The 15264-nt window shown below is 38.9% G+C and overlaps 1 protein-coding gene across 1 annotated transcript in view; it reads left to right on the top strand.

Annotated features, from left to right (window-relative positions):
- Nucleotides 1-15264, top strand: part of SRBD1 (S1 RNA binding domain 1) — a 281147-nt gene that overhangs the window by 68162 nt on the left and 197721 nt on the right. Inside the window, exons 13-16 of the mRNA XM_075064368.1 lie at nucleotides 1623-1730; nucleotides 8828-8985; nucleotides 13012-13102; nucleotides 14190-14297. Of these exons, the coding sequence (XP_074920469.1) occupies nucleotides 1623-1730; nucleotides 8828-8985; nucleotides 13012-13102; nucleotides 14190-14297 (465 nt within the window). The remainder of the gene's footprint in view (nucleotides 1-1622; nucleotides 1731-8827; nucleotides 8986-13011; nucleotides 13103-14189; nucleotides 14298-15264) is intronic.

Here is a 15264-nt window from a genome sequence, read left to right as displayed (position 1 = left end):
ATAATGTTTAATTAGATTTTCACATACTACTACTCAAATATAAATATATAAGAAGAGAATCCATTTCAAGAGATAATTCCTTAAACAACTGAAAGTTTGTCTGGGCTATTTCAGAGAAGTTTAGGAATCTGGATCTTTCTAAATTAGCTTTACATGTAAGTGCAGTACAGACAAGATTAATACTCTGTATCTCTTTTAAAAATTAAAATAATTTTGAACTGCTCACACAGCTGGACAGATTTTCAAATGGCCACAACTCTCTCATGTTGTTAAAAACAGCTTTCTGAAATGTACCCAAATGTTTCCAGATAGAGAGAGAGACAGCAATGAATCCTGCCATGTCCCTCTTAGCTGCTCAGTGGACAGCTTTAATTCTCTTGTGTCTGGTAGGTGATTGCATGGATTCTTACTAATAATGTTACTCAGAAAATAGCTTGGTGAAAACCAAAACTTTGGATCTGATCACACTTGAATTTTGAGGAAGCTTGACATTCAGATCAGACTTTTGTGGCTTGGGTTGATGTCTTGTAGCAAATCTTAGCAGAGTCTTGTCTATCCACACAGTTGCGCCAGAGTAGAAAAGGTAAAAGATGAGCATGGCTTACAAAATTCTGGGAGATTATTTTTTAATGAGATTTTGCCAGTCTCTGGAATTTGGTGTATAATTTAAGAATACCAAAAAGAAAATACATGTACTGGGTACATGTTTGCTTTTTTGCTGTTCCAAAACAAATAGACTGTTTTCACTCATAGAGATGTTAAAAAAATGTTTTAACTCAGTTTTGCATTTGTTTTCCCTTAGCTGTCTGTAGTTCAGCACTTCAACTTTTACATGACCTTTGTTGCCTTCCTTAACCTCTATTCACGTCCATAACTCAATAGTGGCCTCCGCAGGAAATACTTTGTCACATTTGAGGCACTGGGGAATTGTAAATGAGGTGCATATAATGGAAATGTAAAACTGATTTATTCATACATTTGGGATGAAGTTTGACTGGTTCTTTTTTCTTTTCAGTCCAAGTAAGAGGGAAGTTTTAATTTTTTTTTGCAGTATTTTCTTTAAAATGAAGACAGTCTGAAATACCAGTTCCCGAAAAGTCCATAGTCCCCTCACCTTTTCTGACAGTAAAGGCATGTGCCAAGTTACAGTGCCTTCTTCAATTCATTGTTGAAGATATAACTTTGCAGCAGTATTGGTGCAGTAATACTGGCATTGATAGAACATTATGCTGAAGCAATTCATATTAAAGACTTGCTTTGGTCTTTATTTTTTCTCTCTCTAACTATGGAATCTTCTTCTTATCTCGAGGGGATCTTCCATACTGAGGGTAGGACAAGAAATAATCAGCTTAGTTTGCAGCAAGGAATTTTAGGAACAACTTTCTAACTACAGTATAAGGATAGTTAGTCACTGGAACAGAGAGGTGTTTGAATCCCCATTACTGAAAGTTTTTTAAGGACAGATTAGACAAATGCCTGTCAGGGATGGTTTAGGTATCCTTGTTCTGCTTCAGTGCAGGGAGGCTGGACTAAATGACCTCTTGAAGCCCATTCCAGCTCTACATTTATGATTTGGTGTGGTGGAAGTGTTTAATGCTGCCCTTTTTGGTTTTTTTGTATAGGTGGAGACCAAAACGCTATGCAAAACCAGAGTTAATGAACATATTGCATAATTCAGTGGAAGATTCATATAAACGTCTTATTTATCCTCTTCTCTGTAGAGAATTCAGGTAAACGCTGAACTGTTTTTCTTAAAACCTGTTACCGTGTAGGATTTAGTGTGTATCATTCAGCCAAGTAAAAATTAATAATGTTCAGAGCAGCCTGAAATAATCCAAAAGAGATGAATTATCATTCTCAGTTCTCAAGATTCAGTTTTCAACTGCATTCAGGTTAGTGTAGGTAAACAAGTGGTCTATGCTGAAAGAGAAAAATTTTGACTTGCATTATATGATGATATTGTTTATATTACTAAGACACACTTTATTGTGACATGCACTATCAGAAGAAATCTGGAATCATAATTTTTTTTAAATTGACATTTTATAGGCATTTTATTCCTATTAATTTTAATTGAAGAAAAAGTATTTAAAATGGTCAATAACTCAACTTCGTGAGGGGAAAAAAGAACCCTATTTCATATGCTGGCTGTACTTTTCATAATTTTTTTACCCAACAAATACAGGTTAGAGTTTATATTACAGTACTATAAACACATCATTATCATCATCTTAACAATAAACCTTTGTCTCTGAAATTGTCCTAGACATCTGTTGTTTCCGTAACACAATTGCCATTGCAATAATGCTGTCACTGACGTTGTTCTGATTCCATTTCTCATATCTGTCTGANTTTTTTTTACCCAACAAATACAGGTTAGAGTTTATATTACAGTACTATAAACACATCATTATCATCATCTTAACAATAAACCTTTGTCTCTGAAATTGTCCTAGACATCGGTTGTTTCCGTTACACAATTGCCATTGCAATAATGCTGTCACTGACGTTGTTCTGATTCCATTTCTCATATCTGTCTGAAAGAAACTGACAAAGTAATTGCTCTTGCTGGAAGTGGCCCTTCTGTTTGTCATCTGTACGTGATAACTATAGTAGTCATAATGTTGGTTTGATACCGTACTATGGGTATTTTGATGGCTCTGGAAAATAGTCTTATTTTCAGTGACACTGTAATAGCTGTGTTATGAGATGAAGTGTCACAGGCAAGATATGTAATACTGTTTGTTTAAACAGGAAATTTAAAATTTAAAACTTAGTAGCATTTGAATCTATTTTGCCATTGATGGGTGGGAGTTAACTACATAAGTAGACTCCAGTGTGACTGACTTAAGTCCCAAAGTAGATCACTTCATAGTTAGGCTGCCATGTTGGGCTTAATTTGCATCATTCCTTGCTACAGAATCTAATGTGTGACTTCTCTGGCCTTGGATTTTATGCATTGGTGCAGCCTCTTTTGCAGATGGGGAAAGCCAGGGTTTGCACTGGTACAGCTCCCCCTTGCTTTGAATCAGGATACGCTGCACTGGTGCAGATTGTATCATATCTTGCCTTCCCCCGTGTACACTATGGAGTTGTGTCGCTGCAGCATCTGTGGCTGGCCAGTTATAGCTGTGGACACATGCCCCAGCCCTGAATCCCTTCCTGTATTCCAAACCCCTCATTCCTGGCCCCACCCCAGAGCCCACATCCCCATCTGGAGCCCTCACCCCCCCCACACACCCCAGGCCCCTGTCCCAGAAGGGAGCCCCCTCCCACAGTCTGAACCCCTCAACCTCATCCTCCAGCCTGGAGCCCCCTCCTGCACTCCAAACCTCTCATCCCTGGCCCTACCTCAAAGCTTGCGCCTCTAGCCGGACCCTTCACCCCCGCTTGCACCCCAACCCACTGCCCCAGCCCAGTGAAAATGAGCAAGCAAGCAAAGGTGAGGGAGAGTGAGCAACGGAGGGAGGGGGGATGGAGTGAGCAGGGGCAGGGCTTCATGGCAGGGATGGAGCTTTGGAGCAGGGGGTGGGGCAAGGGAAGGGTAACTGGTTTTCAGCAATCAGAAAGTTGGCAACCCTAACCAATGTAGGCAAGGCCTGAGAACTGGGATTTCTGGGGTCTGTTCCCAACTTCAACACTGATTCACTCTGTGACCTTGGGTGAATCATTTAACTTCTGTGTTTGTTTCCTCATCTGTAAAATGAGATTAATTGTACTCAAAGGGTTTCTTATGAGGCGTGGTTATATAGGGGCAAGTTGTAGTCTGAGATCCCACTTGACTTTCCTTATAGTGAATGGACAGCATGTGAAAGCATATCTGAAGGTTAAATTTGGCATTTAAAGGTTTGTAAAACGATACATGTAAAGTGGACTTGTGAATTTGCTTGGTAACTGCAAGCTGGTATGACAGAAGCAAGTATTCAAATCCATTCCTCTTCTTCACTTTCCCCTGAACCTCCTTCAAATTTGACTTCAGGTTAAGGTTGCTGCAGTAAATATAACCCTTATACAAAATACACGACAGAAATATTGGTTAGTTGTGGTAAGTGTTGTAAATACTCGATAACTCTTACAGTTAATCCATTAGTAGGGCCCTACCAATTCACATGCAAAACGCATCCTGGACTGTGGAATCTGGTCTCCCTCCCTGTGGTATCTGGTCTTTTGTGTGTTTTTATCCCATACGATATAGATTTCACGGGAGAGACCAGCATTTTTCAAATTGGGGGTCCTGACCCAAAAGGGACTTGCAGGGTGTCATGGTATTGCCACCCTTACTTCTGTGCTGCTGCCGGCAGGGCAATGGCTTCAGAGCCGGGTGTGGCCAACTGCCACTGCTTCTGCGCTGCCACCTTCAGAGCTGGGCGGCCAGAGAGTGGGGGCTGCTGACTGAGGGCCCAGCACTGCAGGCAGCAGTGCAGAAGTAAAGGTGGCAATACTATAACATGCCATCCTTACTTCTGTGCTGCTGCTGGTGGCAGCTCTGCCTTCAGAGCTGAACTCTGGGGCCTGCAGCCGTCACTCTCCAGCTGCCCAGCTCTGAAGGCTGCACCGCCGCCAGCAGCAGCGCAGAAGTAAGAGTAACCAGTACTTAAACGCTCTCTCCCCCTGGCCAAATGATCTTTTTACTACCTCTCCCACACACAACTCCTTTTTGGGTCAGGGCCAATTACAACACTGTGAAATTTCATATTTAAATAGCTGAAATCATGAAATTTACTATTTTAAAAGTCCTATGACTGTGTAATTGACCAAAATGGGCCGTGAATTTGGTAAGGCCCTGTACATTAGGTTAAGAATAATATTGATGCAAAAATCCATTTTGAGTTGCAAAAATAGCCATAACACACACACGCACACACCAGATAAACATACAGGAATACGCGTTTTTCACCAAACCAGCACCTTCATTGAACTCTTCATCAACAATTTATAATGTGAAGTTTGCTGCAACAGTGGGTTAGTGCAATTTTTTGATTTGCTTTTTTAAAATAAAGCAAATCTACTCTGGATCAGGTTAAGTCTGAGTTTAGGAAATAAGTGAAATACTTAGTTCCTGAGTGGATGTTTGTCCATATCTTATTGTTTGGGAAAATTTGGCATAATTGGCCGTTTCCAATTAGGAAAGGCCTGGAACTGAATAATATGGGATGAGTGCTGAAACTGAACTCCTATGGGGAAGAATGTATGGCACCTGCCAATACTATTCCTGGCTCAAGACAGTGAGCAATGAGTTTCTCACTTTTGTGACCACTTAACTCCTCTCCTTTTTTTATCCTCTCTCTCTCCTCACCAGAAGTTTTTCTTTGGAGTCTTGCAAGGGCTGCTAAAGTGTTTTAAAACCTCCTTTTAGTGTTAACGTCTCCAACTTTTTTTTTATTAATAAGTGTTGGAGCAGAAAGTTTTGAAGAGTGTATTGAAACTTTTCTCCTGATGAGGAGGAGGAGAGAACTTGCCAGCAAGACAACTACCTTGTTTATTGTTTCATTTTCTGTCTTCTACGTTCTTTCCTGTCAGATACCATGATTGCTCAGATGTGGTATAATAATGTCCAGCCATACTTTTGGCTCTTCAGAATACATTTTATTTTGTTGCAGTCCTGCATGGAATAATTTCATAGGGATCCAACACAAGTGATGTTTTTTTAAATGTATAATACTTTCCTAATTTTCCACACTCTCTCAAAAAACATTGGAGCTCTTTCCCTCACTGTTCTTCATAGACGTTTTTTTCCTATACATCTCATTTCACACCTGAAGTTCCCACAGAAAATATTGCTCGTGCTTTGCATATGGAAGTTGGAAATGGAGTCCAAACTTTAGAACCCTTATCTTCCAGCTGTGACTCCAGATGTCAGTAGGCCAGGATTAGGATAATTGCCCTTATTAAATACTTCTCTTGGCAATTAAATAATTGGAGATATACCTATCTCCTAGAACTGGAAGGGATCTTGAAAGGTCATTGAGTCTACCCCTCTGCCTTTACTAGCAGGACCAATTTTTTCCCCAGATCCCTAAGTGTCCCCCTCAAGGATTGAACTCACAACCCTGGGTTTAGCAGGCTAATGCTCAAACCACTGAGCTACCTCCTCCCCACTGAGTGAATACAATTTTGAGTTTCAAATGCAGAAGAAAATTAAAGGACTCTCTATAGTCTTTATATTTGTTGTTACTATAACATCCTAGTAAATTTGAAATGATATGTTAAATCATTTGTTAAATTATTTTATTTTTCATAAAATGGCAAATGAGAATATTTATTTTCAAAATAATATTCTTATGTTTAAGAGGGATCCCCTCCTCCCCGAAACCTTATTAATAAAAGAATTACCAGAAATTAGAACAACACAAAGCTAGATATTTTATCATTTCTGACGCAGACAGTGGTGCCTTGAGAACATAAAGGGAAAATAAATGTCAGGCTACCTGGGACAGTTTCATAAAGGATTAAATTACTATCCAAAATTTTAAATTGAGGGCCAGCACTTGGGATGGTGGGTCATATCACTGATACACATGTTGAATGAGAAGCAGGTAGAGAGAAAAAGAGAGGTTTATATTTGAAATTAAAAATACAGGATGTTAAGTAATAGAAAGGACATATGTTACAGTCTCCACACATCTGGCACTTTCAGTACCATTTCCTGTTACTATAAAAGTTTCTTAAAGCCAAGCCAACTTCAAACATGTTACCATAAATTGCACAAAACTAATAACATGTGTCTAGGGGTAAATCCAGTTCCTGCACAGGTCCCTGTTGTAGTAGAATTGGTAGATTGAGCTGCATGTGGGGAGTGGATGTCCTGTGCATGATACAGAACCCACTTTTTGGGGGTAGAGGAAAGCCAGGGCCAGAGGATCTTCCTTTGTGCAGATTCTCCAGTCTTCATGTCCGTATACCATGGCAGAGGCAGCGACTGCTTCTGCTGTTGGGTTCAATGGCGGCTGCTACAATGCAGCCATTCTGCTACCTGGGGGTGATTCCTTCTTCTACTCAGTGGAGACCAAAGCACAGTCTGCTATTGGTCTATCTTTGAAATACTAGGGCAGCCTAGGGAATTCATGTAAATTTCGTGTACTTTTCATAATCTCCCTTTAGATAATATCTATGCTACTTTTGTGTTGTTCATTCAGAAACAATTCCAGAGGGATTTTCTTTCTTTTGCATGAAGGATGCCTTTCCATAGAAATGCTTTGCAAACAATGTGTGAAGGGAAACGTGTGGGTGGCTTATGTCTTTGAGTGTTGAAGGGACATCACCAACTTGTAATCTAGTCTGTTTTTCAAAAATTGGAGTTAAAAGTAGTTTCACATTCTACATACATCCACGAGTCCGGGTGCCAGTAGTTGTGGTTTTAGTCATATTTTCCTGTCTTTTAAAAATGTCTTTTCTCCTCACAGTTGCTCTGTGTAAAGACGTTCAAAAACTGGGAACAGACTGGCTCTTTGGGAAACAATGGATCTGACTATGCATAAAATACTATCAAATGCACAAAATTAATTGATGTGTACATGAGAATGTTTATATATTTGCATAGAGAATTAATTGTATAGAAAAACTATAAAGAATTATTTTCCCTACTTTTTCATTTATGGTAATCTTAGGTGTTGTGTCAGTGGTACATTAATGTGCAGAAAAGTGTTCCTTTTTGATTGACCAAAAAGACACACATTCCTGGGGGGAAAAGTGTGGGTAGTTTTAAAGTTATATGCAGGTTTACAGTGTTCATTAGTATATGACTCATCATGACTTCCTTAATTATCCTCATAACTGATCACATTATACAGATGGTGCATGGATGTGTGCACATGCAAAGAGAGAGGAATCCACTGAATACTAAAGATTTGTTTTGTTTTATAAACTTTTTTATTCTTTAATAAGTGTAAACAACTAAGACATTTTGTTGTTATCAGACATTCTCTTCTTGGCTGCTGTTGACATACAAGGCACATACTTTGCATACTTATACCTAGCAAAAATACACATTTGTCTCAGATAAACAAGGATATTTTAAATAAATGATGCTAATGTTACAGAACTCATTCCTTGGTCTTCAGTGGCTATATTTATTTTTCCTGTCAAAGATCATGGAAGAGGAAAAAAATAGAGAATGTTTTGTATCTATGAATTTCTGCTTTGCCTACATCCACACAAGCAAATGTGGAAACACGTCAACTACACTGTTACTATTTTGCATCTGAAATTGTTTATCAAGTCACCAGTTTCAAATACAGTTGTGAAATACTGTAACTCATAAACCAGATGGGCTATCTAGTGAATTATAGTAATTTAGCAATTAAAATAGAAATGACTTATCAGGCTATCTAGTCCATTTTAAGGTTAGTGGCTTAAACCAGTTTTGCTTGGTCGTAATTTTCTCAGTAATTATCCCAGTCTCTTCAGGTTTACATTAGAAGCTGAATTCAGCGTAGGTGTTTCTCAAGGCCGGTCTGATGAGAATCAGAATACCATTCCCCTGCAAGTAGAAACACAGCTTTGAGTAGAGGCTGCTGTCTATTCAAAAATTTAATGGTGGATGTGTGAAAATAAGGCAGAAAGGAGTCTGTGTGGACTTTACACAACTTACGGGTAACTGTAACTTCAAGCTAGTTACTGATGCTACTTTCTTAGGACTACGACCAATTTTTCATATACTATTCCAGTTAAAGTAAAGGTACCAAAAACTCGAGATCCATAGTGCAAAGTGGATGTAACAAAGAAATAATCAGAAATGCTCCAAAAAGAACGTACTTTGAACCAACTAAAAAAATGTGTCTGAAAACTAACTGAAAAAACCTCCTCTCTTTGCTTTCTATCCTTTAAGATCAAAGTTAACGTCTGATGCAGAGAAAGAATCTATAATGATGTTTGGAAGAAATCTTCGACAGTTGCTTCTGACGAGCCCTGTGAGAGGACGTACTTTGATGGGAGTTGATCCTGGGTACAAACATGGCTGCAAGCTGGCAATCATTTCACCAACCAGTAAGTTTAAATTCCAGTTTTTTCCATCAGCTTTTAAAACACTGTTTAACTTTTGAAATTTACTGAATTCCAGTAAAAGCTAGCTGTTAAACAATATACTAGTGGAGGGTATCTATTTTCTCTTATGATTTAGTCTTTCATGTTTGCATGTTACTTACCCTGTAAATTCCTTTAGTAGCATGGAATTAAATGTTACGGGCCTGAGTCTCCACTCCCTTGCCTAGTCATTTTCACGCGCAAAGTGGGAATGAACAGTTTTGCACTCTCATCACACAGTTGTGGATAATTAAAACACAATAGTTAGGAATCAGATCCTTAATGTATTACAGCTTAAAATGGAATCAGCATTTGAATACTTACTTCATAATTTTTTGCCCACACAAATAACCTGTTTACACACTTGGAAATTGACGACTTCTCTGCTTGTTTTTCTTTAATATTGCATATTTTAAAGTAAACTGGCACTTACAGAAGGTGCAGGACGCAGCAGCTCTGGAGATCTGAAGTTCTCTGGTGAACAGGTTCAGCTTTTAGGCAGCTGCAGGGCAAACCTCCCTAATGTGCCTTAATTTGGTCTGGAGGTTTACTCCAGTAAGGGTGTGAAAAGGTTTGTCACTTTTTCCTCCCATCCTGTCCTTGCCTTCTTTGTTGAGACTTCAAAAAAGAGCAATCAGGTGTGATGGCATGTGTTTTGTCATGTAGGTACTTGTCCATCTCTCTAGTTAATAAAAGTTGTTCGTGTGTTTTTCTTACATTTGTTAACTACCCAGTCAGTTCCTAATGATTCTGGCCTTGTTTACAGAGTTCCTTATGGTTTGGAGCAGAGTATCTATAATAAATTTTGTTTGATTCGTATGAAGTCATTGGTTTAAAATGCCCAAGTTCCATTTTCAAAAGTCACTGAGAACCTAAAGCCATGTCTGTACATGCAGTACATCTGGTAAAGATGCTCTATGCTGAAGAGAGGGAGCTCTTCTGTTGGCCCACCTCCGTGATCAGCATAAGCTATGTCAGTTGGAGAAGCTTTCCCGCCGATATAGGGCTGTGAACACGAGCGCTTGTGCTGATATAATTTATATCGTCAGTGTGGGTGAATATTCACACTCAAGTGACAAAATGTTTTGCGACTGTATGGCTGTGTGTAGACATGAAGTAAATCTCATGACTTTCAGTGAGTCTTAGCTAAGTCATTTAACATAATAATAATTTACCCATTGTCTTGTAATGTTTGTTTTCCTTGTTGAAGGACAGAAAACATTTCCATATAGAGTCTATCTTTTTAGTTTTTTTAGCTTTCTTTTCCTACCCCTTCTGCACTGGTTATATGACAGCTGAAAGTATATAAAAAGCGAGAGAGCCAGGGGTCTTTCCTATCTTTGACCACAGCAAATCTGTATATCTCCTCACATGTCAACTGACACTTATGTATTCTTTCTTTAATAAACCACAAACCCCAAAAAGCAAACAACAACAAAACCTCTGCATTCTGTAACTCCTTGATCCCATACATGTGCATCTGGAAACTGTACAAGTTTTTGTCAATTCTTCAGTGAAATAAAACACTGAGCCAACCCACTGTGTTTGGTAAAATGTAAAATATGCTGCTTTTTCTGATAATCAACAGGACTGTAGAGAAACACCTTGTAAAACTTGTGGATGTTTATGCTGTTACAGTCTTTGTTAAAAAAAACAACCTAACAAGTTATGGATCAGGAAATAGCCTTTTTGCCAAGCTAGTGACACTTCGATTTAAAACATGTATGCTGTTCTCACAGACATAATTTCTCTTTTCTTTCAGCACAGATTTTTGTGAAATGGAATTACACTTTCCAATGGTTTTTTTTTTTTTTTTTGGCTAGCTGTTGTTTTGGGGAAGTAAGTAAATGGCTTGTGTTAACCGCATGTTGCATCAGGATAAATATGTTACACTGCTACGTCGATATATGCCACCCGATATACAATGAAATTCGATAAAATGCGGGTAAGCAGTGCTCCTAGGGGCGGGGCTGCGCACTGCATGTGGTATCAAAGCAGTTCAATAAACATGGTCACCTATAACGCCGGTTAAAGATTTTTGCGCTACCAAGACAGCATTATACGAGGTCGAGGTGTATTAGTTTTTATAATGCCTTCAAATTTATTTTCTTTGTGTTGTTTTATATCTCAATGAATTTACTTATTAGTTGTATGATTTTTAACAGTTACAGACTTACGTTTCCTTGATTTTCTGTATAAAGTTTCCTGCCTCCCTGATGGCCTTCCAAAGTACCCAATTCAGCATTCTCTCTAATTTAATCTCTTTCACAGCACATATTACAGGGAATAGACTCGCACACACTGTATATTCAAATAAGACTGCTGTATTTAAGTACAATGAAGTATTACTAACTTAAAGAAAGGCATGCTTAATTGGGACGGCCATTTTATATTCACTTACTATTTAGCTTGGTAGTGAATAGTAGTGACTCCTTAACTGGGACAGCATTTGCTTAAATTCTGCCTAAAGGACGGACACGTTTGACCAGTGCCAAGCTAGTTGTATTGCTTAACTAGGTGTTAAAGAGTCTTTAAATCCTCATTTTGGGCCAGCAGTTGCCAAATGCAAATAAAAAGATGCAGAAAACTTGGTTATAACATAAAACCAAAACATTATGGATAGTTTTCATTTTTTTAAAAAGGGGTCGGTCATTTGCAGAAATAAGAATACGTTGTTTGTATCTTTTAACTGCTTTTCAAATATTTACTGTTCTCATAAGACTTTTGTAAAATAAGTAAATAAATGTTATTAGCAAGGCTTGGTAAAAACGAAAGGAGCCCTGATCCACCAAAATGTTAGCCTGAACAATTGCCGATGGATTTATCCTCCCAGCACCCTTGTGATGTGGGAAAGTATTAATCTTATTTTACAGAGGGAAGCCGAGGTACTTGTCACTAAGTGACTTGCTTATGGTCACGGAAGAAATCTGTGGCCAAACCTGGAATCAAACTCATGTCTCATGAGTCCTAGTCCAGTGCCCTCAACAGTAACTAGCCTTCCACCCCTACATCTCTCAGCACAGAGCAGATGAGGGCTGCTGAGATAGAGGAATTCAGGAACTCTGATGTCTGTTGCTGAGCTGGGAGGAGTAAATCATTGTGATCAGTGTTTTATTAGTTCTTCCTAATCTGGGCGAGAGAAGCAGAATTCAGAGAATTAACAGCGTCTGGGCTTGTTTATTTGGAGGGGTAACATGCTGTATGGGGATGTAATTTCTAGGGCACTCTGATGTGCTGCATATGAATTGGTCTGTGTAGACCCTGCTGGTATGCACTAAAGGTTCCCTAGTGTGTTTTAACTTAGTTCTGTTTAAAACAGCACTGCGATGAAGCACATGAACAGGGTCTAAATGGACCAGTTAGTATGCTTTAGAAATCCAACCTACGTAGAGCACATACCTCACTGTCTAAACAGAACCTCAGTCTCTGGATATGTGCTGTAGTAGACACTCTGAATTCTGCAGTGGAAACTGATGCCCATGATAGCAATGTGGAGTGTGTATTCACAAATGCAATGGTATGTTATCCCCACTTCGCAGGGAGGCATAGTGACTTGCCAAAGCCAACAGAGGAAGTTTCTGTTAGAGCTGAAATTAGAATTTAGGCATTCTGTCTTCTAGGTCTGTGCTCAGACCACTAGATCACACCTCTCTCTAAGCGGATCTTTAAAATGTACAGATTACGGCAATAAACCATTTCTGCCCCAAGGAACCATTTTTTCTAATCACAAAATATTTGCTGAATACAAGCAGTGATGCTGATTGGTGCTGGTGGTTTGTTATGTGGACATGTTTACTAGGAGCTAGGGAAAGTCTGTCAATTCATTTCATTCTGGCAGTGAACCCAGTTGTACACAGTATATGAGAAAATGGTGGATAATTATTGAAATGTTTTTCTTGTGAATCAGCCCTTCACCTAGGTAGTTCATCAGGAAATACCGTCTGGATTTTTCTGTTTCTAACTGAATGGTTTTGCCTTTCCTCATTCTAGGTCAGATACTCCATACTGATGTTGTCTACTTGCATTCTGGACAAGGATTCCGTGAAGCTGAAAAGATAAGGAGACTTCTTGTGCATTACAAGTATGATTACAAAGCTTTCATTAAAATATAAATAGGATAAATATCTACATTGTATCAAAATTGGATATACAAGCACTGTGCCCAGAGATTTAGTGGAATTTCTCCTTTCATGGCTGACGGCTGAATGTTGCTCAATTTATGTTCATGTTTTAAAATATTGTATGTATTAGATGCTTATGGAATCAAGCAGCGAATGTAGTTAGTTTACAAATTAGATGCTGTGGAAATGTATTTGCAAAGGTGTGCCAATTCATCTTATTCCTACTGTGCAGCACCCATATTATATTTTGGGAGCTTTTATAAACAGCTTTTGCCACTTGTATTAAATTTTGGGATGGTTTTGGGTGGTGGGACGTTGTTCACTGAGGATTAGGAGTTTGACGTTAAACACTCATGCATACCTGTTGATAGCCTGGTAGCCCTGGCCCTTATTGTACAGTTTTTGAGGCAGTTCCATCCAGTGTTATTCCACAGAGTGAGCTTCCAAAGCAAGTTTTTCTTTATTTTAGCTTCTGTTTAATTGAATAGAAGCCATTTTGCATGGGGAATGATTTTCCTGTCGGTGCAATAAAATGATTTAACATGAAGACTGCCAAGGAGAGTCATGAATGATGTACTACAGCCCTTGAGTTTCCTGTAGATAGGAATTCTGTTCACTTCTATAAGAGATATGTGGAAACTATCACTCTCGCTGCTCACAACATCACAATGCACTCACACCTTCAGACATTCAGTCCTTTCCATCATACATGCCTCAAGCCCTTGAAAAGTCTTACTACTAGAGCCACTTAAAGGTTGTTCTGCTGTTGTTCGTGCAACTAAGGGGATGGAATTCACCATTGCAGAGTACTAGCTACTTTGCAGCTACTGCAGCAAGACACACTTTTTTGTGTGTCGTGCAGCTTAGCTCTTAGCTAATCAGCCTGGTTCATGCTGAGGTGCTGATGTCTACAGGGTTCTAAGATCTTCCTGTGTGTGGAAGTTGGCGGCATGTTCTTGATGAGTACAGCCTTTACATAAAATGAAATTACTACACATCCCTAACTATGCAGGAAAACTGAATGTTTATCCTTTATCTCCTTTAAAGCTGCAGCACTGTTGTGATAGGCAATGGAACTGCCTGCAGGGAGACAGAAGCTTACTTTGCTGACTTAATTATGAAAAAGTACTTTGCACCACTGGATGTTGTATACTGGTAAGATTGCTTCCTTTGTTTGACATTTTGTTTTCCTCTTCAGCACATTTCAATTTCAGTATGTGCTTTTAAATGTGTGTTTTTTAAGGTAGTTCCTTTGCAGTCCTCACCATCTTTTACTGGCCCACCCTTCTGGCCATAGAGAAGTGGTCTTGGCTCCCTTTGGAGTATGTAAGCACCCATTCATGGGGAGAAGTTCACTAGAGCATCATTCAATACATTCCCTCTCCCTGGGGATAAGTGTGCTGCCTCCATAACAGTCGCCAAGTCTTACCAGCCCAAGGAACTCGGCCTATAGCTGAGGACCTGCATCCCATGTCCTCTGTGTTTCACTACAACAACTGTAGGTTGCTGATTGCCTGGCTGGGCCACTGGAATGCAAATTTAAATACTGATATCATCTATCTGTGCTATGGAAAGCTTGCTGATCCTTTGGGTATTAAGTTGCCTGGAAAAAATCCTTTGTTAATGCACTGCAAGTGTAATGAAGGATTCATCTTGACTGTTAGATTTCAGAATTCAACAGAACTGTTTGAAAAGCCTCTGTTTTGGGTTTTGGTGTGAATGCTAAGTCTGCCTGCTGCCTCACCAGAGGACAGAACCTCTTGGTTTCCCTCTGAGAAATAATGGAAATATACCCACTATTATTTAATCATCTCAAATGATTTTTTTAAATCTTGGAGTAAGCGTTTGCATTGAAAGTAAAAAGCAACCATTTTTGTTCCTCCACTAAAATATTAAGATGGATACAGTAAAAAGAAGTTCTACGTTTTCCAAAAAGGGATTGCTTTTTTCTCTTTGGACTTTTGTCATTTTCTGTGTGTTTAAAGTTTTTTTGTCAAATCCATAGATTGAAAAGAGATCTGATAGAAATTTTCAATAAATGCATTTTTCCTAGGAAATTATGTTGTCATGTAACTCCATTTGTTCTTTGTTTTCCAGACTGGTATAAATTTGTGATGAGAAC

This window comes from Chelonoidis abingdonii, chromosome 3 (assembly GCF_003597395.2).
Source record: "Chelonoidis abingdonii isolate Lonesome George chromosome 3, CheloAbing_2.0, whole genome shotgun sequence".
Taxonomy (NCBI): Eukaryota; Metazoa; Chordata; order Testudines; family Testudinidae; genus Chelonoidis; species Chelonoidis abingdonii.
This window is presented reverse-complemented; position numbering and strand designations above follow the sequence as displayed.